At 40.9% G+C, this 23846-nt stretch overlaps 1 protein-coding gene across 4 annotated transcripts in view; it reads right to left on the reverse strand.

Annotated features, from left to right (window-relative positions):
- Positions 1 to 23846, reverse strand: part of NNT (nicotinamide nucleotide transhydrogenase) — a 92336-nt gene that overhangs the window by 49668 nt on the left and 18822 nt on the right. For all 4 annotated transcript variants that reach the window (XM_045903693.3, XM_045903675.3, XM_045903665.3 and 1 more), the window contains exons 6-7: positions 20263 to 20351; positions 13372 to 13559 (exon numbers count right to left, since the gene is read on the reverse strand). In XM_045903693.3, the coding sequence (XP_045759649.1) occupies positions 13372 to 13559; positions 20263 to 20351 (277 nt within the window). The remainder of the gene's footprint in view (positions 1 to 13371; positions 13560 to 20262; positions 20352 to 23846) is intronic.

Consider the following 23846-nt stretch of genomic DNA (forward strand, 5'->3'; position numbering starts at 1 on the left):
GGGGTTATAAATTCAAGCCCCACATTGGATGTAGAAATGACCTAAAAATAAAATATTTTAAAAATCATAATAATGCTGAAATGAAACAATTAGCTGGAGGATCTATTAATGAGATTATGAACTATGCAGAAGTTTCAGGAAAGCATAATTTACCAACATGTAGCAACTGGCCAAAAATGTTGATATCCACTTGCCCAGTAATTCTACTTCTAAGAATTGATTAATCCTGGGGAAATAAATGAAGACACACACACTGGAATAACACAGAAAAAAGGTTAGAGCATTATTTTTAATTGACAAAAAGCGGAATTAAGTGAAAAGCCCAACTTTGGGGGAACCATTAAATAAAATGTGGTACATTAAAACAAGAAAATTCTACAAAACCATTAAAACATATATACAAAGATTTCTTAAAGACTCATCATGTTACATGAAGGAGAAAACTTATGATATAGTATTAAATGGGAAAAATGAGAAGGATATTATATCTTGATCCAACATGATAAAAATGCATTGAAAAAGGCTAAAATGTTAATAGTATTTTTCACTGAGTAGAGAGATCACAGATGATCTTTATTTTCTACTTTGTACTTTACTGCATTTCCAAAAGTCACATACTATTTTTATAAAAATAATAATAATAATAAAGTACTCCTGCATAATCACAACCAGTTTCTTCTCTAGGTTGAAGACCTAAATTAAGAGTTGTACTAGAAGAGGGGCACCTGGGTGGCTCAGCCAGTTAAAGCATCTGACTCTTTTTTTAAAAAAAAGATTTTATTGATTTAGTTAGAGGGAGAGAGAGACAGAATGAGAGGGGAGAGGGTCAGAGGGAGAAGTAGCCTCCCCACTGAGCAGGGAATCTGACGTGGGACTCCATCCCAGGATTCTGGGATCGTGACCTGAGCCGAAGGCAGTCGCTTAACCAACTGAGCCACCCAAGCGCCCTAAAGCATCTGACTCTTGGTTTCAGCTCAGGTCATGATCTCAGGGTTGTGGGATCGAGCCCTGCTTGTCTCTCTCCCTCTGCTCCTCCTCCCCCACTCACGCACTCGTGTGCTCGCTCGCTCTCAAATAAATAAATAAAAGCTTAAAAAAAAAAGTACTAGAAGAATTAAAACAACTTAAAAATGCCATTAGACCAATCTATTTTCTTATCAATTAAAAATTGATGCAGCAAATGAAGCTACTCATTAGGACAGCCTTTCAAAGTGCTTCTAAAACACTTACAGAATGAGACAGAGACCTAACTAAGGGATGGACAGCAAACAGGAAGATTTTTACAACATAAAACAAAGAGAAGAATATATCCAATGTTTAATTCAAATCCTTCAAATATAAAGAGATGTCCCATATACCCCAGAGACAGTCTGGTATAGATTCTAGATATAAAAGATCAAATGATCGTATCAGGTGTTTCAAGACATAACTGTAGAAGAAGTCAGAAGAGTTAATTAAAGGGGTGCCTAGGTGGCTCAATCGGTTAACCAGGGTCCTGAGATGGAGCCCCACATCCAGCTCCCCACTCAGAGGGGAGTCTGCTTCTCCCTCTCCCTGTCCTGCACACTCCCCTCACCCTACTCGTGCTCTCTCTCGCTTGCTCTTTCTCTCAAGTAAATAAATAAAATCTTAAAAAAAAAAAAAAGAAGAGTTAATTTAAAAAGGCAGGTAAGTTTTTGTTTGTTTGTTTTTTTAAGCAGGCACCACTGGGCTTTCCCCTTTGACTGCTCATTTCTGTTAATTTTGTAATTTTATCTGTAAAACATGAGGTATGTAAAAAGACCAAAATTGTTACATTTCCTCAAACTACCTCCCCCCCAAAACAACTATGACAACAGAAAATACGATAGAATAAAATCAACAAGGAGATAAATTTTTTTTTATGTATTTCCTGGCACAGTGCAAACTGTGGGTAAGAGATCTGGCATGCTGTCCAACTTCATGAAATATTTCTTGGTTCCTTCTTGTTCTTGGACATTACATTCCCTGGTAAGATTATTCTGCTCCCTCCCAGTTGGGGATGTTTATTTCCATATTTTAGCCAAGACAATGGTAGGACACCGTGTAGTCACAGTCATCATTCAAATATTTATTCATTCACTCAACTAATATTTAGTGCCTACCATATGCAAGCTGGATAGGGAAGGAAAATTTTCCCTATAGCTCTGAAGACTAATATTTTAGGACTGAAAGAAGCTACATTCAAAGGTTAATGAACATTTTTATTATCCAAATTAGCTGAGGTATTTAAAGGAGTCACCTAAAAATTTTCAATTTCCTAATTGGTTGGTCATTATTTAGGATGAGTAGGGATGGCATAGATTACGGTAGGTATCCTTGAATCTCTGTGTGCATCAGGAATTGACTGTAGGCTGAAAAAATGCCTCACCTGTGCATCATTTCTAGATGTACAGATGTATGGCTGTGATCCATACAAATTCATTCTTAAATATGATTGAATTCATACTCATGTACTTCCTCATTAAGTGAATGCTAAGATGAAGTTTTAAAAGTATTAAAGTTAGAAACACCCCGCTTGGGTGGCTGAATCAGTTAAGCGTCCGACTCTTTGATTTCAGCTTGGGTCATGATCTCAGGGTTGTGAGATTGAGACCCACATCCAGCTCCATGCTCAGGGAGGAATCTGCTTGAGATTTTCTCTCTCCCTCTTCCTCTGCCCCTCCCCTTCATGCTCATTCTCTCTCTCCCCCCAAAACAAATAAATCTTTAAAAAAAAAAAAAGAAATTTCTAGAAAAATTACTCATTTCTAAAAACAGCTTTAGGGGCACCTGGCTGCCTCAGTTGAAAGAGCATGTGAGTCCGACTCTTGATCTCAGTCATGAGTTCAAGCCCCACGTTGGGTGTAGAGATTACTTAAAAAGAAAAAGAAAAAAAAATAGCTTTAACAACTATGGCTATATAGCAAAAGAATATATCATTGGCCTCTCTGCAAGACTAAATTCAAAAAGAGTTATTTAGCTTAAACTAAACAACAATGGGTAGAGATGCACCAGAAAGTTTTACAATACATTATACCTCATTGAATGAATCAGGCCTAATATGATCATCTGAAATAAATAAATTCTCAGACTCTACCTTACTGGGAAAAGAATCAAGCCCTCACAGACAACTTTAATCACACTAAACAAATAAACAAAAAAATTAAGAGGAAACCACTAAAAATATTAAGAACAAGACACCAAGGGGTGCCTGGGTGGCTCAGTCCGTTAAGCATCTGCCTTCAGCTCTGATCATAATCCCTGCTCAGCAGGGAGTCTGCTTCTCCCTCTCCCTCTGCACCCACCTCCACCTGTGCTCTCTCCCGCTCTCTCACTCTCTCTCAAAAAAATAAATAAAATCTTAAAAAAAAAAAAAAAACAAGACATCAAGATGAAATGGATTTACCACAAAATTTTATAATGATTCTAAAGAACATTTAGCATTATTTACTGGAACTATTCAATAGCATATAATTGGATGGAGAAATTCCTAACTTCCTGGCCTGTAAGGCATCAAATTAGACAAGCTCAAGAAAAATCTTCTGCTTTAACAAGATCATAGTATATTTAACAGTATAGTAGCAAAGAGATTAAAAATACAAATTACAGAATATATTTATCCAAACCAAAATAGATTTTCATGGACAAGCACTAACAAGAGAAGGAGAATTTTTAACGTAATGCAATACTATACATTTACTCAATGGAAAATACAGCATGTAAAGACATTATGAACTATAGCATTTATACATAAAGAAATGTCATTATTAAGAGAACACAATTTTGCACTGAACAGCACCCACTTCGTTCGTCCTCTTGTCACTACTCTGATTTCCATTTTCTCCACACAGTCCAGGAACTTCAGGAAAATGACCTCAGAAACCACTCCAGATGCAAGCATGGCTGGTCTAAAGATCATCTCATCACCTTATTAGTGACTGGTTCAGAAATCCAGATGGAAGCCAAGGGGCATCTCATTGCCCTGCCTCCATGAGAATTGGCTCAGGGATGGGCACTAACCCAATGGAGGCCAATAAGAACAAGGGAAAGTTTGCTCAGGGCTTCTGAAAAAGAAGTTTCCTTGCTCTTCAAGAGGGAACCACTGGAACTGACCTGTTTTACCCTCTGGATGTTGTGATGGGCACACCAGAGGCCCCAAAGCGCCACCGACCTCTAGCACTGATGAGGCCAACTCACAGAGCAGGGCAAGGTAAGAGAATACAGGAGCACAGCCAAAGCCCCCTGATGTCAGCACACATACCCACACTTAGGACTGGACTTCCTTCAGATACATAACCCAAGTTATCTCCTTTCTTAAGGCAGAATGTGCTGGAATTTCTGCTGCTGGCAACCAAAGTCATCCTAATTGATTTATACATCAAAGGCTCTTTTGGAATTTCAAAATCACAGATGGGAATAAAGCATTGGGTCTTAAGCTATAAAAATGCTACAGAGAAGGACAAAAGGTTTTTTTTATACATATATGTATACCTATGAGAAAAACAGGTAATTGATTATGTAATAGACAGGAAGTGGCAAGAAACTGCTGAATATTTGCTCCACTGACCTATCATCTACTGGGTCTGTGATTTAGCCAGCCTTATGGTGCATGGAGAAACATACTGATTCAACCCCTCCATCTATGTTATCACTGGCTAAGCTTTACAAAGCTACATTCACGAACAGAGATTCTGACCCAAACTTAAAGAGTCAAGCAGAGTACTTTATATGTGAGTTCTATCCATGAAACTAGAGAAAAATTTTCTCTGCACAATTATTTGTATAAGAAACCAGAGAGAAAGGCCAGCAAAACCTTGGCTTTTACAAATTGAATACCGTGAGATATTTCTAAATGTAATACTTACGAAATATGATTAGTCAACAGCATATTTTAGCAAATTAGAGAAATCCCTAAAGATCTGTTTAAAGAAAAAAACTAAAAACAAGCTTTTACCTAATTATCAAAGGACACATTTATAAAAAGTTTTAAGGATTATCTTAATAATTCACCTCTCATAGCTGCAAAATTCTGTATAAATAAAAATCAAAATTAGTCAAGATTTTACCATGGCTCCATAAGCAATGGGAATTCTTAAAAAAACAAAACAGTCTACCATATTTAAATAGTAACACAAACGTACAATATTCTTTTTTTTAAAGATTTTATTTATTTATTTGTCAGAGATAGAGAGCACAAGCAGGGGGAGCGGCAGGCAGAGGGAGAAGCAGGCTCCCCACTGAGCAAGGAGCCCAATGTGGGACTCGATCCCAGGACCCTGGGATCATGACCTGAGCCAAAGGCAGAAACTTAACCGACTGCTACACAGGTGTCCCAGAAACATATAATATTCTTATATAAATTATAACATTCTTTGTGTTCCCTCCAACACATTTAGATGTACCTTTGCTACCAAAATGCCTTAAAAATTGAAGCAGTAAATTTTTTTTTTGCTCTTTTTAAATTTTTTATTATGTTAATCACCATACATTACATCATTAGTTTTTGATGTAGTGTTCCATGATTCATTGTTTGTGCATAACACCCAGTGCTCCATGCAGAACGTGCCCTCGGGCGCCTGGGTGGCTCAGATGGTTAAGCGTCTGCCTTCGGCTCAGGTCATGATCCCAGGGTCCTGGGACCGAGTCCCACATCGGGCTCCCGGCTCAGTGGGGAGCCTGCTTCTCCCTCTCACCCTCTCCCCTCTCATGCTGTTTCTCTCTCACTCGATCTCTAAAAAATAAATAAAATCTTTAAAAAAAAAAAAAAAGAACGTGCCCTCTTTAATACCCATCACCAGGCTAACCCATCCTCCCACCCCCCTCCCTTCTAGAACCCTCAGTTTGTTTTTCAGAGTCCATCGTCTCTCATGTTGAAGCAGTGAATATTTATTACACATTCTGATTTTACTAGTTTTATAAAATAATTAAAAGATTATTTTTTTTAAAGATTTTATTTATTTATTTGAGAGAGAGACTGAGAGAGAGAGAGCATGAGGGGGGGAGGGTCGGGAGGGTCAGAGGGAGAAGCAGACTCCCTGCCGAGCAGGGAGCCCGATGCGGGACTCGATCCAGGGAATCCAGGATCATGACCTGAGCCGAAGGCAGTCGCTTAACCAACTGAGCCATCCAGGCGCCCAAGATTATTTTTAAAAATAGAAATAATACTGTTTATTTCCCAGGTTACTCAACTTAGGTCAGAATGAGATTAATTGACAAAACAGGCTTAATGAAATGCATATCTTCAGAAAATTCAGTTTTTCAGGGACCGTCTTATACATTCCATACAGTTCTTGAGAAGGTCTTGACAGATGGAGAGCCAATGCTGATTTTCCAGGCAATGGCAAAATCTCTCCAGTTTGGTGTCATATGCATATGGCCTTTTTGCATATCGGGGAAAAGAGCCCCTCCCAATTCTCCAGAGTCATGTAGAGTTATCACAAGGGTCCTTTAGAGGGTATATTCTACAGACCTTATTCTTCCTATTAAAAAAGTCAAGGGCTTAGTTGGTTCAGTATCCAAATCTTGATTTCGGCTCTGGTCATGAGACTGAGCCCCAAGTTGGGCTCCACGCTCAGTGAGGGATCTGCTTGAGATTCTCATTCCCTCTCCCTCTACCCGTCCCCCAGCTCATGCACCCGAGCGCATGCTCGTTCTCTCTCGCTCAAATAAATAAATAAAATCTTAAAAAAAAATAATAAGACTAGGCATCACCAATGACAGAAAAGAGAATGATGCTAATGCTTTATATGTCAGGCCCTACACCGGATTTTTTTCTTCATCTATTCAATGAAACAGCTCTATGAGATAAAAATTTTACCCCGTTTTCAGAGATGAGGAACCAGAGGTTCAGAGAAACCTATCAGCTAGCTATTAGGCAATGGAACTAGAATCTGAATCTACTCTATCTGGCTCTAAATCCAAGATCTGATCCCCAGTGAATAGATTAAACATAAGCAGATAAAATTACAAGGTGAGAAAAAGGAAAAGGCTATTAGCTATTCACCAAAATCCATGTTTGTTTTGGGCTGAATTGTGTCCCCAGAAAATTCATATGTTGAAACCTTAACCCCTAGTACCTTAAAATATGACCATATTTGGAGATATGGCTTTTAAGGAGGTGATTAAGTTAAAATGAGGCAATTAGGCTGGGCCCTAATCCAGTCTGGTTGATAGACTTAAAATAAGAGAAAATGTGGATACAAAAAGAGACCAAGACCATGTGAGGACACAGCAAGAAGAGAACCATCTACAAGCCAAGGAGAGGACTCAGAAGAAACCAAACCTGCCTATACCTTGACCTGGGACCACCACCCTCCAGACTGTGAGAAAATAAACTTCTGTTGTTTAAGCTGGGATTTTGTTATGGCAGCCTTAGCAAACCAATCCAATGTTCTGTTATTCCTGGGCACAAGGCCAGGCAACAATTCCCAGCTTCCCTCACAAGTTTGGCCATGTCACTAAGTCTTAGCTAAAGAAATGTGAGCAGGAGTGGTATGTGCCATTTCTAGACATTCCATGCACATTCTTCTATGTCCCTATCCCTTCTGGCTGGCTGGCGGAGATACCAGGCCTAGAGTGCCCTTCAGAGCCTCATAATGGCGACGGGAACATTGTCCTACCTGAATCCCCAGAGGACCACGTGAAGGAGAGTTGTCCACCAATGTGTCAACCACCAATTAATGTTAACTGAGCAAGAAGTACATTTCCATAATGTCTGAGCTTTTGCGTTGCTTTCTTAGAGCAGCTAGACCACCTCAACACTGAGGCACAAGGAAGTATGGGGAAAGCGGAAAGAAGGAAAATACAGAAATGCATGTGGTGGGCCACACTAGCTGCAAGCAGTTACTCCATCCGTCCGGGGCTCTTCCCCAGAGATGGCCTCAGCCTCCTGATCCTTTTCAATTCAGGGACTGCCAGGGACAGGAACACAATGCTTCCAATCTTGCAACATACTTTTGGAGAAATAACAGACCAAACCAGAATATAATTCTGTGCCATAAATTTTCCTAGCAGAACATTTGTTAAATCTGGCCCAATAACTCACTAAGTGTGCTCAAACACACTCTCAGAAGTCACGTCTGATAAATGGTAATGGAACACTCCCCCATCTTGGCATCTTCCTCCTGATGACAAGTTGCCCTGTTTGTGCTGAAAGCTACCAAGAGGTGTGTAGACAGCCTGTGGTTACCAACCCTTGATGTTGCCAACATTTAAGTGTTTCTCTCTGTCCTTCAAAAGTCTCATAACAAATGAAACTTTGTAGAAGTAATATTACAAAATTCCATACAGCCATATGATACATTTAAGGGAGGGGAGGATGACCGACGAATTAGATCAGTCAATAAAACACAATAAATAATTCAAAAAAAAAGTTAGAAATGACTGATCTATATAGTTCTGTACTGTAAGATCATCAAGCTTACAGAGAAGGAAAACCAATCTTCTCTGAACAATAAACACTGACTTTAGGTAAAAACTCTGTTGAGGCATCAAAACAATATTATCTTTGTGGGGTTTCACAAATGGAGAGTATATCACTGTATCAGTTATTCTCTTGCCTGAAAGAACAAGTTTGAACATTACTGTGAAAAAGTATTCTTGTGTGCCATATTTCTACTCTTTGGGATAGATAGATTTCAAAAAGACAAGTAATGTCAGATGGAGAGCCAATGCTGATTTTCCAGGCCATGGCAAAATCTCTCCAGTTTGGTGTCATATGCATATGGCCTTTTTGCATATCGGGGAAAAGAGCCCCTCCCAATTCTCCAGAGTCATGTAGAATTATCACAAGGGTCCTTTATAGGGTGTATTCTACAGACCTTATCTAGTAGATAAAAGTACTGTTACCATAATCTGGATTGTACCTAAAAAGAGGTCCAAGTATATATGGCCTAAGATATTATAATTTATAATCAAACAATGAATATCTTCCTTCCTGACTGATAGACACTTTCTAACTCCTGGACAAACCTGCTACTACTTCCTAATTCTATCTCCTGAGAGGCCTAGGTAACCACCTCAAATTGCAAACTTGGCAAGTATCCTGGTTCTGAAAATTTAAGAAAGCTAGGTTCCCAGTCTTAAGTTAGCCTCTGCAGTGTTCCTATCCAACAGAGTGTTCGCTCTCTCATTCCTTGGACAGCACTGGAAAAATAAGAGACTGTAACAACGAAGACCTAAGGAAGGCACCCAGAATTATATGATGCCCTATGGTACAGACCCACCATGATAGAAAAAAGCCCAACACTTGCGCTGCATGCCTAAGGAGACAGGACCACTACCAGGCAGTAAGACCGGGAACTATGGGAATCCCAGGCACAGGCAGTGCTGTGAATGCAGGAAGAAGAGTGTTTATGGCTGAGTAGGAGAAAGCAGAAACTATGGAGGAAGTGGTAACTGGGTTAAGCAGGATTTCAAAAGGCAAGGAAGGGCAGGGATAGCATTCCAAAGAGAAGGAACTGTATGTGCAAAGGCCTGAAAGTCCTTGGCCTATCTGAAAAGATAATAGCAGCCAGCATGACCGAAATCAGGCCCAGAGAGTAAGAAATCAGTTTAACATGAGCCCAAAGGCTAAATCAGAACTAGAAACTAAAAGGCAACCAATACCTCACCAAGGAGCCTAAACTTTATAGCATGGCATGTGGGGATTGTGACCCAAGCCTAATCACTTTAGGTGACTCTATCCAATCACGCTGGGAACCCCAGCAGTCCAAGTCACTGCCATCATTGCTAAACAAAACCCCAGGCTCCCCAGGAGCTATGGTTCAACTACAAAATAAGGGCAAGACCTGAGTGGGGGAAGGGGTGGGGCAGGAAAGCTGGAGGAGCCTATGAGGCTTACAAGTTTGTAGTGAAGCAGTCATCAGGAAGGTTTTAAATGGAGAAGGTTGTTTCTGTCAGAGTAGATTTAGCATGTGCATCACAGTACTCCTGATTCTTCCTGGAATTTAGGTGAAATATGCCTAACACAGAGGCAGTGCTAAACCACTAGGATTCCTCCTCACCCCACCCCACCCCTCCCTAACTTACCGATCCAATTTTCAACCTGATTCAGTCTGTTCCTGATTAAATACTCCAAGTTTATGTAAAGTCTCCTTAAAAAGGTTCCAGAACAATAGAGATGCTGAAAAATCTTGAGTTTCAAAAAATTTAGTAGGAGAAAAGATTATGAGCACAGCCTGAACATGACCAGAGGGCAGGACTGCCTTACTTTTTTAATAATAGCCCCAAAGGGCAAAGAGCCAGACAGGAAAGTTGGGGAGTCTTCCCATGTGTGTACAGCACCACAAAACAGGACTGTCAGCCCTGTCCTGAAGCTACCTACATTAAGTGACACTCTAGTCTTTAGCCCTTCACCCACCCCAATCCAGGGAGTCCAGATGACAGCACAAGTATGTGGTACAAAATACCAGCAAAATAATTAGCAAGCTCCAGGAATATTTCATTCCACGTACAATCTACATAAATACAATGTTACTGTTCTTTCAAGCCCAAGGACTGAGTGCAGCTTGGAGGAACAAAAATTTGCCAACTCCATAAGATTGCTACCCAAAGCTAGCTAACTGCCCATGTCCCCCTCTCGGTGTCCTTATCCCCATCCGGTCTTCCGTGCAGCCTTCCCAGCACCTGTGTCCCAGCAAGTGAGCTTGGACAACTTCTGACATTTGATTTAATCCCCTTTGGAACCACTCAAGGAAAACTTGAGAAGAGCTTCTGTTCCAAGGAGCTCAACACACCACCAGGTGACGCAGGCAAAGGCTCAGGACATAAACCAGTCAAGGTACAATGCTGAGGACAGTTTTTCAAAGGGCATTTGTGCCTTTATAGAATCTTTTCATCTTTTTGTTTAAATGCTCACACTTTCAGGTCTCAGTCCCCCAGGGATATGTAAGATCTTTACAAAGATCACCTTCTTCCTTATAATATTCTCATTAACTTCTCCCTTTTTTTTTTTTTTTTTTTTGGTTTTCAAAAAAAAGTAATGGAAAGACCAGCCCTCTGAGTGCCTCCTCTGGGCCAGTCCACTGGTCAGGGACTTCCTCTAACTTGTACATGCTCTGAACAGATCACAGCTTCAGAAAAGACAGAAAACAGGAGAGGCTCGGTGGAATAGATTAACAAAATGTCTTTAACAAATCCTCTTTAAGACTATTACACAATTTGACCTTTTACTAAAGTACACTTACCATAAAGCCCTGATTTAGATTATTTATTTATTTATTTATTTGAGAGAGAGAGAGAGAATGAGACACCGAGAGCATGAGAGGGAGGAGGGTCAGAGGGAGAAGCAGATACCCTGCCAAGCAGGGAGCCCGATGTGGGACTCAATCCCGGGACTCCAGGATCATGACCTGAGCCGAAGGCAGTCGCTTAACCAACTGAGCCACCCAGGCACCCCATAAAGTCCTGATTTAAAAAGTAAGATATTATTGGGGGGAGTAGGCCCTAAAAGTCAGTATGTATTTTATATAAGAAGTCTTGAGCTGTACCACTTACTTTAGGCTTTTTCATCAAATAATAATTCTATATACTACGGCCAAATTATCCTATGTCCAGTAAGAGCATGACCTGACTAAAACTAGCTTCCCCTCCAGATCATTTACTCCATGAGGAAATGTTTTAGCACCCTCTACTGGCCACTCGTTATATCTAGTCAGCTCATAACCTCTCCCCAAGGTGCACCTAACTTCCGAAGTTGGTGGTGGCTCCAGCAAAGGCCACCCCATCTCTCCTTCAAACCCACCTGTGCAACAGCTGGGCCACAAACCACTGCCACGAAAGGAAAGGACGAAATCCTCTCCTGCCACTGCTTATTCATGAGTCCTATCAGAGCTGACAGATTTCACCAACACCACGAGTCCCTGGCTTGCCTGATCCGCATCTACCTCCAGTAACCGACCCTGCCTCATTTCTACACTCACAGATTCTTCTATGGGCTAAGCCTATATCATCAGCCCATCCCGTCTGCTTCATCTCGCCAGCTCTGGTGGGATGTGGGTGTCTGGAGAAACCAGCTCACGTATCTGGTATCACCCAGGTAAAGAGAGGACAGAAAGAAGAGCTTGGGGGACATATTTTCCCCCAAGCTCATAGATGTGATGTCAATCAACTTCCTGCCCTTGCACATAGATTATTCAGACAGGGGGTTGGGGGAAGATGCCAGAAGAGAACTTCTCCTCTCCCATGACCTCATGACAAAGGAACTTTTATTTTCCACTGTCCCCTAGAAGAAGCAAGGCTCCTGTAGTAGGATCTAACACAAGCAACCATTAACCCTGTAAGCTCTCATTATCTGACCCACTTCCTTTCAGAAAGGAAAATAGTAGAGTCAGCATGGTATTCACTATTCAATAACAGAAGGGAAGGGAGAAGAGGAGGGGTTAAGAATATAAAAGGTGGAGGGTTTCTTCACTCCCAAATCTTGCTAGATCAAGCTACTGTTTACTGATTAATAAGTGCTTACTGGTTTGGCATCAATCATCTATTGAGTGAAAAATCTTTTTAAAAGAGGATGTGGTGGGGCGCCTGGGTGGCTCAGTCGTTAAGCGTCTGCCTTCGGCTCAGGTCATGATCCCAGGGTCCTGGGATCGAGCCCTGCATCGGGCTCCCTGCTCAGCGGAGGGCCTGCTTCTCCCTCTCCCACTCCCCCCTGCTTGTGTTCCCTCTCTCGCTGTCAAATAAATAAATAAAATCTTAAAAAAAAAAAAAGAGGATGTGGTAAAGGACTGAAAAGTAATTCCTGCCATCAAAGAGCTTGCAATTTGGTTGCAAAGACTAAACATGCTAAAGGAAATCATTAAAAAAGTGATAAAGTGTCATATCCTTTAGTAAAAAACATATACCGGAAATTCCACAAATACACACACACACACACACACACACCAAGTCCCCTTCTCTTTCTCTCTCATGTATGGAAAAATGATTAAAATATTAATAATGGTCATCTCTGCGGCAATTGCAAGTCTGTACTTTTTTTCTTCATATTTTTCAGTACTGTTTGAATGACCTACAATAAGAATGTAGTATCTTCACAAAGAGAACAGAAATAAATTAAAAACCAATTTATCAATGACATAAACAAAGGAAATTGCTTACGAATATAATATGGTATATAGAATATGATCTATGAACACAGTTACATAAAACTATATGGAAAAAAGACTGGAAGAAAATAGATCCTACTATTAATGATCATTTTTATCTAGGGGCTATTGTGATTTTTGTCCTTTCTGCCTTTCATGTGCTTTCTTACTTTCTAGAAAATAAATCAATCTTTACTTAAAGAAATTCAAATGTTAAACAACTTTCACTCTCATTCTAAAATATCATTAGTCAAAATGCTTTACTGATAAGCGTGGCTTAAGGACATACCTGGAATAAGTGCTGTGCTGATGAGGATATCCACCTCCTTGCACTGTTGAGCAAAGAGTTTCATTTCAGCTTCGATGAACTCTTTGGACATCTCTTTCGCATATCCTCCTTGTCCTTCACCAGATTCCTTCAAGTCCACCTCCAAGGGCTCAGCACCAAGAGACTTGAACTGCTCCAAAGCTGCAGCTCTGGTAATGATTGAAGGGAAAGCAGTGGTTATTTTAGGCCCTTAATAGAAATCAGGATCATCTTTTACATATACATTTTTGGGGGTTTGGGGGTTTTTTTTAAGTTTTTATTTAAATTCCAGTTAGTTAACATACCGTGTAATATTAGTTTCAGATGTACAATATAGTGAAGCAACACTTCCATACAACACCTGGTGCTCATCACAGCAGGTGCACTCCTTAATCCCCAACATCTGTTTCACCCATTTCCCAACCCCCCACATCCCTTCTGGTAACCAATTCACTCTCTATAGTTAAAAGTCTGTTACTTGGTTTGCCTCTTTTTTTTTCCCTTTGCTTGTTTGTTTTGTTTCTTAAATTCCACATATGAGTGAAATCATATGGTATTTGTCTTTCTCTGACTTGTATCACTTAGCATTACACTCTCTAGCTCTATCCATGTCGTTGCAAATGGCAAGATTTCATGCTTTTTTATGGCTGAACAATATTCCATTGTATACATATATATACCACATCCATTCGTTTATCCATTCGTTAGTCAATGGGCACTTGGGTTGCTTCCATAATTTGGCTATTGTAGATAATGTTGCTATAAACATTGGGGTGCATGTATCCCTTTGATTTAGTATTTTTGAAAAAAAAAGAATTAGTATTTTTGTATTCTCTGGGTAAATACTTAGTAGTGCAATTGCTAGATCGTAGGGTAGTTCTATTTTCAACCTTTTGAGGAACCGCCATACTGCTCTCCAGAGTGGCTGCACCAGTTTGCATTCCCACCAACAGTGCAAGAGGGTTTCTCTTTCTCCACATCTTCACCAACACCTATTGTTTCTTGTGTTGTTGATTTTAGCCCTTCTGACAGGGTGTGAGGTGATATCTCATTGTAGTTTTGATTTACATTTCCCTCATGATCAGTGCTGTTGAGCATCTATTCATGTGTCTGTTGGCCATCTGTGTGTCTTCTTTGGAAAAATGTCTATTAATGTCTTCTGCCCATTTTTTAATTGGATTGTTTGTTTTTTGGGTGTTGAGTTTTAAGAAGAGCAAACTGTATACATGCAAAACTGGAGATTTTCTTTTGATATCTCTGACTGGACCATTTCAGTTATTTCCAAAAGTATGTGCCACTTCTATGAAAATTTTTTTTCTGAAAGAATAATTATTATAGGGAATTCCAACTTCTACCTACTTCAGTTACAAAGGGAATTTCACTACTGATAACTCCAACAATCAATTCGTTTCTTGGGGCCCCACTGTCAATGATGATGTGAATTCTGACCTACATTAAGACTTGACCTCAGGGGCGCCTGGGTGGCTCAGTTGTTAAGCATCTGCCTTTGGCTCAGGTCCTGATCTCAGGGTGCTGGGATCAAGCCCCGCATTGGGCTCCCTGCTCCGCAGGAAGCCTGCTTCTCCCTTTCCCACTCGCCCTGCTTGTGTTCCCTCTCTCGAGGTATCTCTGTCAAATTAATAAATAAAATCTTTAAAAAAAAAAAAAAGACTTGACCTCATTCAAATCACTCAGGTTGAGGTTTTCATTTGTAAATGTTCTGACTTCTGGGGACTTCTCTCAGGACTCTTAGAAGTATTTTAACAAAGTGATTTTTGTCCTGAGTCCTCATTAAATTGTGTTTGAAAAAAGCAACCCACAAAAGGTATAAAGAGTCAACAAATTTAAATTATGTAAAAATACATTCAGTTTGGGCGCCTGGGTGGCTCAGTTGTTAAGCATCTGCCTTTGGCTCAGGTCCTGATCTCAGGGTGCTGGGATCAAGCCCCGCATCGGGCTCCCTGCTCGGCAGGGAGTCTGCTTCTCCCTCTGACCCTCCTCCCTCTCATGCTCTCTGTGTCTCATTCTCTCTGTCTCAAATAAATAAATAAAATCTTTAAAAAAAAAAAAATACATTCAGTTTCGGGGAGCCTGGGTGGCTCAGTCGGTTAAGCGACTGCCTTCGGCTCAGGTCATGATCCTGGAGTCCCGGGATCGAGTCCCGCATCGGGCTCCCTGCTCAGCGGGGAGTCTGCTTCTCCCTCTGACCCTCCTCCCTCTCGTGCTCTCTGTCTCTCATTCTCTCTCTCGCAAATAAATAAATAAAACCTTAAAAAAAAAAAAATACATTCAGTTTGAAAAAAATAAACACTAGAGGTGCCTGGGTGGCTCAGGTCATGATCTCCAGGTCCTGGGATTGAGCTCACATCAGGCTCCCTGCTCAGCAGGAAGTCTGCTTCTCCCTCTGCTGCTCCCCCTGCTGTGCTCTCTTTCTCTCTCTCTCTCTCAATGAATAAATAAAAAATCTTACAAAAATAAATAAATAAACACTAGTCATGCACCGTGTACTGGTTGGAAAACCAGAGCCAACAAAGATCTCAGCTCTGTGGTGGATGGTGTGCTTAACTTGCCAACATCCATCCCACTACAGTAAGTCCCAAACTTCCCTGATGACGATTACTTCAGGTGCTTGTTAAAACTTCAAATTCGCGGGCGCCTGGGTGGCTCAGTTGGTTAAGCGACTGCCTTCGGCTCAGGTCATGATCCTGGAGTCCCGGGATCGAGTCCCGCATCAGGCTCCCTGCTCGGCGGGGAGCCTGCTTCTCCCTCTGACCCTCCCCCCTCTCATGTGCTCTCTGTCTCTCTCATTCTCTCTGTCTCAAATAAATAAATAAAATCTTTAAAAAAAAAAACTTCAAATTCGCAGGCCCTTCGCAGGGGCCAGCAAAGAGGCCAGAAGCTTATTTTAGGCAAGAGCGGCAGGTAATTCTGGCCATCGGGGAAGTTGGGGAAACTGTGGTCTTCTCCTACCAGTCCCGAATATCCGTCACGGTCAGAGAGTTGACACAAAGGTTAGGACAGGATTGAGCAAGAGGTCCTCACCCTTTCTGCTGGCTTGAGGAAGGAAACTTCTGGCCCAGATTGCCTGCGGAGGCCAACTTGTGACTCAGGGGAATGAGCCAAAGCTGAAGACAACAGAAAGGACAGAAAGAACCTGGTCCTAGAGAGCACCAGTGCACTGCTGACGTGAGTGTGAAAAAGGGAGCCCTTCCCATGAGTTTCCATTTAGCAGAGCTAAAACATTTTCTCAGAGTTTAAGCCAGTTTGAGTTGTTTTCTATTCCTTACAGCCAAAGGGATACTGCTATTTACAAAGTTTTAGAAATGTGTACTATTTTTTTTTTTAAGATTTTATTTATTTATTTGAGAGAGAGAATGAGATAGAGAGCATGAGAGGGGGTAGGGTCAGAGGGAGAAGCAGACTCCCTGCTGAGCAGGGAGCCCGATGTGGGACTCGATCCTGGGACTCCAGGATCATGACCTGAGCCGAAGGCAGTCACTTAACCAACTGAGCCACCCAGGTGCCCCACTATTTTTTTTTTTTTAAGATTTTATTTATTTATCAGAGAGAGAGAGACAGAAGCAGGCAGAGGGAGAAGCAGGCTCGTTTGTGGGACTCGATCCCAGGACCCTGGGATCATGACCTGAGCCGAAGGCAGAGGCTTAACCGACTGAGCCACCCAGGCATCCCGAAATGTGTACTATTTTTAAAGAAATAGGAGAACTTTAAAATGAGATAACTTTAAAATGACATAAAAAATAAATAAAATAAAATGATGTGTGTGTGTGTGTGTGTGAGTGGTCACAATTTTGATCAAAAGGTATCTGCATAAATATCCATAAGAAATGATGCCAAAAAATCATTAGCAATTATATCTAGCTGGGAGAATTATAAAAGGTATTTTTAGTTTCTTCCTTAAAGTTTCTCTGTATTTTTCAATAATGACCATGCATAATCGGAACCATAAATGCTATTTTGGAATCTTTGCCTTCAAAATAATTATCATTTAGGGGCGCCTGGGTGGCTCAGTTGGTTAAGCGACTGCCTTCAGCTCAGGTCATGATCCCAGGGTCCTGGGATCGAGTCCCGCATCGGGCTCCCTGCTCTGCAGGGAGTCTGCTTCTCCGTCTCCCACTCCCCCTGCTTGTGTTCCCTCTCTCGCTGTCTCTCTCTCTGTCAAATAAATAAAGAAATAAAATCTTAAAAAAAAAATAATAATTATCATTTAAAACTATTATAATGTATCAAAATGTAAGACCTGAATATTTTTTACCTCAAAATTCCACTTCTAGGAATTTATCCTAAGAAAATAATGAAATCTCTCCAAATACATATGTTCTTACATAGACAATATATGCAGCATTGTTTATATACAGTAAAAATGTCCATTTATAAAGGACTAATTAAATAGGTCACTGAACTTCCACACAGCAGAATCCTGTGCAGCCATTAAGTGTATTTGTAGGTAAGTAAAGATCTTCACGATCTACTGTTAAGTAAAAAAAGGCCAGTTAAATAATACTATTAGTAAAATTATCTTTTTAATTAACGTGTAGAAAAGGGAACATATACTAAGATGTTAATAGTTCTCTCCAGGGAATAGGCTATTTTATTTTCACTTTTTGTACTTTTTTATATTTTTCTGAATTGGGGGAATAAGCATGTGTTATATTTATGATAAGAAAAGAAACTGGGGCGCCTGGGTGGCTCAGTCGTTAAGCGTCTGCCTTCGGCTCAGGTCATGGTCCCAGGGTCCTGGGATTGAGTCCCACATCGGGCTCCCTGCTCGGCGGGAAGCCTGCTTCTCCCTCTCCCACTCCCCCTGCTTGTGTTCCCTCTCTCGCTGTGTGTCTCTCTCTCTATCAAATAAATAAATGAAATCTTTAAATAAAAAAAAAAAGAAACTGAATGTTATAAAATTGGTTATATCTCTTTATATGTAAAGTAGGGCTAATTATCCCTACATCATAGAGTTTTGTAAAGAACAAAGAAAGCGTAGGGCATAATGCCTGGAAGAGAGTAAGCATTAGTACAGGTGTCTGAAGAAAACTACAGCTCCTGACCTGCCAATTGTTTTTGTAAATAAAGCTTTATTGGAACACACGCACATACACACACACACACACACAAAGAAAGATTAAAAAAAGTAAAGCTATTATATTTCTAAACTTCTCAATACAGGCATTCGGTAGGATGCTCACTATTGTTACAAGGGGACTCTCTTAGCTATTGTTTGAAAAAATTTAAAAATCACACCACTTTAATATCACTGGGCAATGAGTTGTCCTTACGTTTTTAGGATATTTATCTGGAAATATATATTATTCAGTCTTCCAACAAGAATTTATAATTAAGTGTGTTTTCTAATACATTTGGATTTCATATTTATATATGATACCAATCCCTAGTCTCAAAATAGTAAATAATGAGCTATAATTCTTAGAAAAGTATTATGTCCGTTCAGGCACATCTTTCTTCATTGCATACTTGAGCTATCCTAATAAATGGTAAATGGAGTTAAGCAACAGCCATCTTCAAGCTCTCAGCTGTATGCACAATCTAAACCAATGATATCAAAATACCTAATAAATTCTCAGTAGCTGACCCAACACCAAGTTTCAAATCATCTCTAAGCCAAGTATACACATTTCCATTTTAATGCCACTTACTGTCACTACAGTGAAAACTTGCACAACCTCCTCTCTCTGGGTTTGGCTGTCTTCGAAGACTTCACATCAACAAACATTAAAAATTAAAAGACAGCACTACTGACAAGCCTGACTCTGGCTATCCTTGTCTTACATCCTGGTTACTTCAAAAATGTCTTTTCTCGTGTCAGCAGGACAGCTTTCTATCAGTACATCACTTCTCTAAACTCCAGGTAAGCCCTGGAAACCATGTTCTATGGAACATTCCTTACTCCAGAAACAAACACTCTTTCCAACTTTGAATAATGCAGATTTTTTTGGATCATTCTATATTCAAGATTAGCCGGGGTATCATTCCTCTACTGGTCTCAGCTGATAATAACTACATGTTTCAACCTCGAAATAGTATTCATACACATAAATGACAGCCATTCTCAATAAGCATTTAATAAAATCCACTATCTAATATCTTCTGAAATGAAGAACAATTTTAATCAAACTTTTCTTTAAAGGAGTCTAGAAAACGTTGATATGTCTGCTTTAAAGTATTATACTATGAACATAATTGACTACTTTCACCTAGGGGCTCTACTATTGCCCAATCAGCTTTATCTGCTTCCAACCATACAATGCAGAGTATACCCCTCACCTCTCTGCCCCCTGTCTGTTCTCCAAATATCCCCAATCCTGACTTTTTTTAAAGTAAACTCTTCGCCCAATGTGGAACTCAAACTAACGAGCCCAAGATCAAGAGTCCCATGCTCTACCAACTGAGCCAGCCAGGTGCCCCCAAAATATCTCCTATACTACTTCCTTTCTTCAAACTCACAGACACATTGGTTCACGTCCTACCTGATTTGTAAATGCATTCTGAGCAGAAATAGGACATGGTAGAGCAACATACTACAAACCCGGGCTAGGATTAACCCTGGTCCCACTGCTAATCCACATGAAGAAACAAAACTGAATGCAAGTTGTTCATTTTCAATTCCTCTGCTTTTAAATTATTTCTGCTGTACTGAGTCTAGGCCCTTAAAATTTTTTCCCCACTAGATAATATTTTTCCACTTTGAGTTACCTTTGAAAAAGTAGAAATAAAAAGTGTAAAGAGCTTACAAAGCAGTTTTTGATGTCCAACTTCCATTTATAAATTCTAAAGAAAACATAATATCCACCTGAAACAAAATGTTTTTACCTTAACAGCAATCACTAGTGAAGTACTTACCTGGTGTCAAATCCTCGAACAATTGCGCCCATCGACTTGGCTGCACCTGCAGAAGCCAGCCCAGCAACACCACCACCAACTATCAGAATCTAGGGGAAAAGGCAGAACAGTGTGTTTTAAATAAAGTTCATTATCAACTGATTATGAAAAACCATCAGCTAAGAACTGTCAGTGACTGGTACACAGGGTGCCACACAGTTAATTCAATAAGACACCAGATGTGCTGGTGGTGAAAGCCCTCGGTAAATACACTGAGTGGAGAGGCGACACTTTCACGGAACCACTGTTTTCACAAATTTATCAAACACTTGCTGGCAAAGGCCCACAACCTTCACTAAAAACAGTCAGACAACCAGCATCTCTGTGTGGAAGCCACATACAGCCCGATGAGCACTACATATGTTAGAGATTACCAGGTCTTTTCCTGTGTATAAAAGTTACGCGTACTGAAATAAATTCCCAGTGTAGCACTCTAGCTAGCTCTCCCCACTCAGATGTGAAGCTTTCTCTATGTTCATAAAATGTCAAAATAAGTTTCAAAGATGGGTACAACTTTGGTGAAATATCCACTCTACCCTGTATTTTGAGCTCAAATGCTTCTGAAAGAACAGCAGGTGACCAACTATGTAATTTTGAACCAATATGAATGAACTGCACCACAGCAATACAATGAATCTCCCTAACCATGGAAGGGTCAGAGCCAAGAAAACCAAAGAATTCCTCAGAAACAAGAGTCTCCCCCGCCTTCCAAGAAACACAATAAGAGCAGTGTTGTCTCTAGTCTGGAATGGGCCTTCCAGAAAAAAAGTCCTATTATACTTCCCAGTCAATTGAGGCAACTCCTTGTGGCTGTGTAAAAAGAAAAAGAAAAAAAAAAAAGCCACCCACAGGAACAGTGAAGCTTATAAATTCCCACCTACCCATCATGTCCACATCTCCTTCTGCCTTTAATTAAGGGGCCAAGTCAACCCATGCTCCAGTGACCCATAAAGAGTGTTTTCGAGATCATATGAATTCATCTTGATGGTGATGGTTTGGGGCTGGAGGGTTACTCCACAGAAAAGGGGACAAAGGAGGACCAAGGAGGCTCTGGGCTCAAAGGCACCCACCCCACTCCACACTAGGAAAATGTGAAATAAGGGGCACGTGGGTGGCTCAGTTGGTTAAGCGTCTGCCTTCGGCTCAGGCCATGATCCTGGAGTCCTGGGATCAAGCCCTGAGTCTGCGCCCCGCTCAGCAGGGAGTCTGCTTCTCCCTCTCTTCCCTGCTTGTGTTCTTTCTTGCTCGCTCGCTCTCTCTCAAATAAATAAAACCTTTTTTAAAAAGCAACAAAAAGAGAAAATGTGAAATAAAAATAAGTAAAAATCACAGGACTAGAACCAAGTTATCCTGACCCAAGAAATAACAACAACAACAAAAAAACCCATCATTTAAAAGACATAATCACACAATAATAAAGCTATGTAGATCTTACAACAGCAATTTACTCTTTCTGGGCAGCATGGGGTGAAGAAAAAGACACAGAAATTAAGGGTCACAGTCAAGTCCTGACTCGACTACCAGTCCTGGCTCTGGGTGACCTTAAGCAAGCTACTTAATATCTGCAGTAAAGCAGTCAAAAAACCTTCCCAGGGGTGCCTAGGTGGCTCAGTTCCTTAAGCAACTCCCTTTGGCTCGGGTCATGATCCCAGGGTCCTGGGATTGAGCCCTGCATCGGGGTCCCTGCTCGGCCAGAAGCTTGCTTCTCCCTCTCCCACTCCCCCTGCTTGTGTTCCCTCTGACACTCTCTCTCTGTGTCAATTAAATAAATAAATAAAATCTTAAAAAAAAAAAACACCTTCCCAGATGGCAGTTATATTAAATGATGGAATCCAAAGCACTGACTGCTAATTGGCACACCACAGACATAAACTCAAGAAACAGGGAAAAGCCGTGGGAAAGGAATGACCTTTAGGAATGTTCTTTATCTCCGGGGCTCCTGGTTGGCTCAGTCGGTCAAGTCTCTGACTCTTGATTTTGGCCCAGGTCACGATCTCACGGTCATGAGATCGAGCCCTGTGTCGGGCTCCACACTCAGCACGGAGTCTGCTTGAGATTCTCTCTCCCTCTGTCCCTCTCCTCGCTCACACTCTGAATAAATAAATAAATAAAATCTTAAGAAAAAAAGGGATTTTCTTGATTTCCTGTCATTTAACCTGTTCCTTCGCTTAGCCTCCCCATTTCCTTTAAGGGCACTCATTGTGCACACAACTGTTCAAGCCAAAACAGGAAGGTCATCTTGAGGCTTCTCTTCGCACACGTTTCCACCTCCAATCCATTAGCAAGTACTCTTGGTGTCAACCCTCAAAGATCTCCCAAATCCATCCCCTTCTCCACATCTCTATTGCCACTCCCTTCCCAGGGCACTATTTCTGCAATCAATTCCGAACAAATCTTGCCTTCACTCTTCCCCCTACTAACCATTCTCCCACAGAACTTCCAGACGATTTTTTTAAATCCTCATGAGATAACAGTAAATATATATATATATATATATATATATATATTATTATTAGTCTCTGTCCCCAGTTCCTGACACAGAACTCCTAGAACCCTTGTAATTTCCTAAGTGAGAAGAGCACTAGGAACATTTTTTGCCCTAATACCTGGTCTATGACCCCAGTTCATGACACAGAGTTTCTAAATCCCTTGGAATTTCAAGGGTGATAGCAGTATCTTTTGTTCTAACAAATTGACTCTTGGTAGGCTCCTGGATGGCAGCTGATCACCAGAAAGTCTGTGGATAGCTGCTGAGAATTTTCAGCCCCACCTCCCATTCTCCAGAGAAAGAAGGGCTGGAAAAGGAGTTAGTGATCAGTGATGTCCATGTGATGAAACTTCCTTTTAAAACCCCAAAAGTACAGGGTTTGAAGAGCTTCCAGGCTGGTGAACACATGGAGGTGCAAGGAGAGAGGTGTGTCCAAGGAGGGCATGGGAGCTCCATGCCCCTTCCCAGATACCTTGCCTCAGGCATCTCTTCCATCTGGAAGTTCATCTATATCCATTATCATATCTTTCTATAACAAACTGGTAAACGGTAAGGAAACTATTTTCCTGAGTTCCGTGAGCAGTTCTAGCAAATTAACTGAACCCAGGGAGGGGGTCATGGGAATCTCTGAATGATTTATAGTCTATCTGTCAGAAAAACGGGTAACAACTAGACTGGCAGTTGGCGCGCAAAGGGAGATGAGGGCATCTTGGGGGACTGAGCCCTTAACCTGTGGATCTCACACTATCTCTAGGGAGACGGTATTAGAATTAAGTTATAGGGCACCCTGCTGGTGTCACAGAGTTGCTTGGTGTGGAGAAACCCCCACACATTTGATGAGCAAAAGTGTCAGAAGTGTTCTATGTGAAAGTAGAGACACAGAAGCAAAAGTGGGTTTTTCCAAAACAATCCTGAATCAGGCATTTCCCTCATCTGTAAGAGAATCTGAGCAAGCCCAGTATCATCCAGCCCCCACCTACCCTTCCACCAACTCAAATCCCTCTCCACCTTGTTCACCACACTCCAGACCAATAGCCTTCTTTATACTTTTCTTTTC

The sequence above is a fragment of the Mirounga angustirostris genome, unplaced genomic scaffold (genome assembly GCF_029215605.1).
Source record: "Mirounga angustirostris isolate CCGP_5_RB_7025 unplaced genomic scaffold, mMirAng1.0.hap1 SCAF_7, whole genome shotgun sequence".
NCBI classification, from domain to species: Eukaryota; Metazoa; Chordata; class Mammalia; order Carnivora; family Phocidae; genus Mirounga; species Mirounga angustirostris.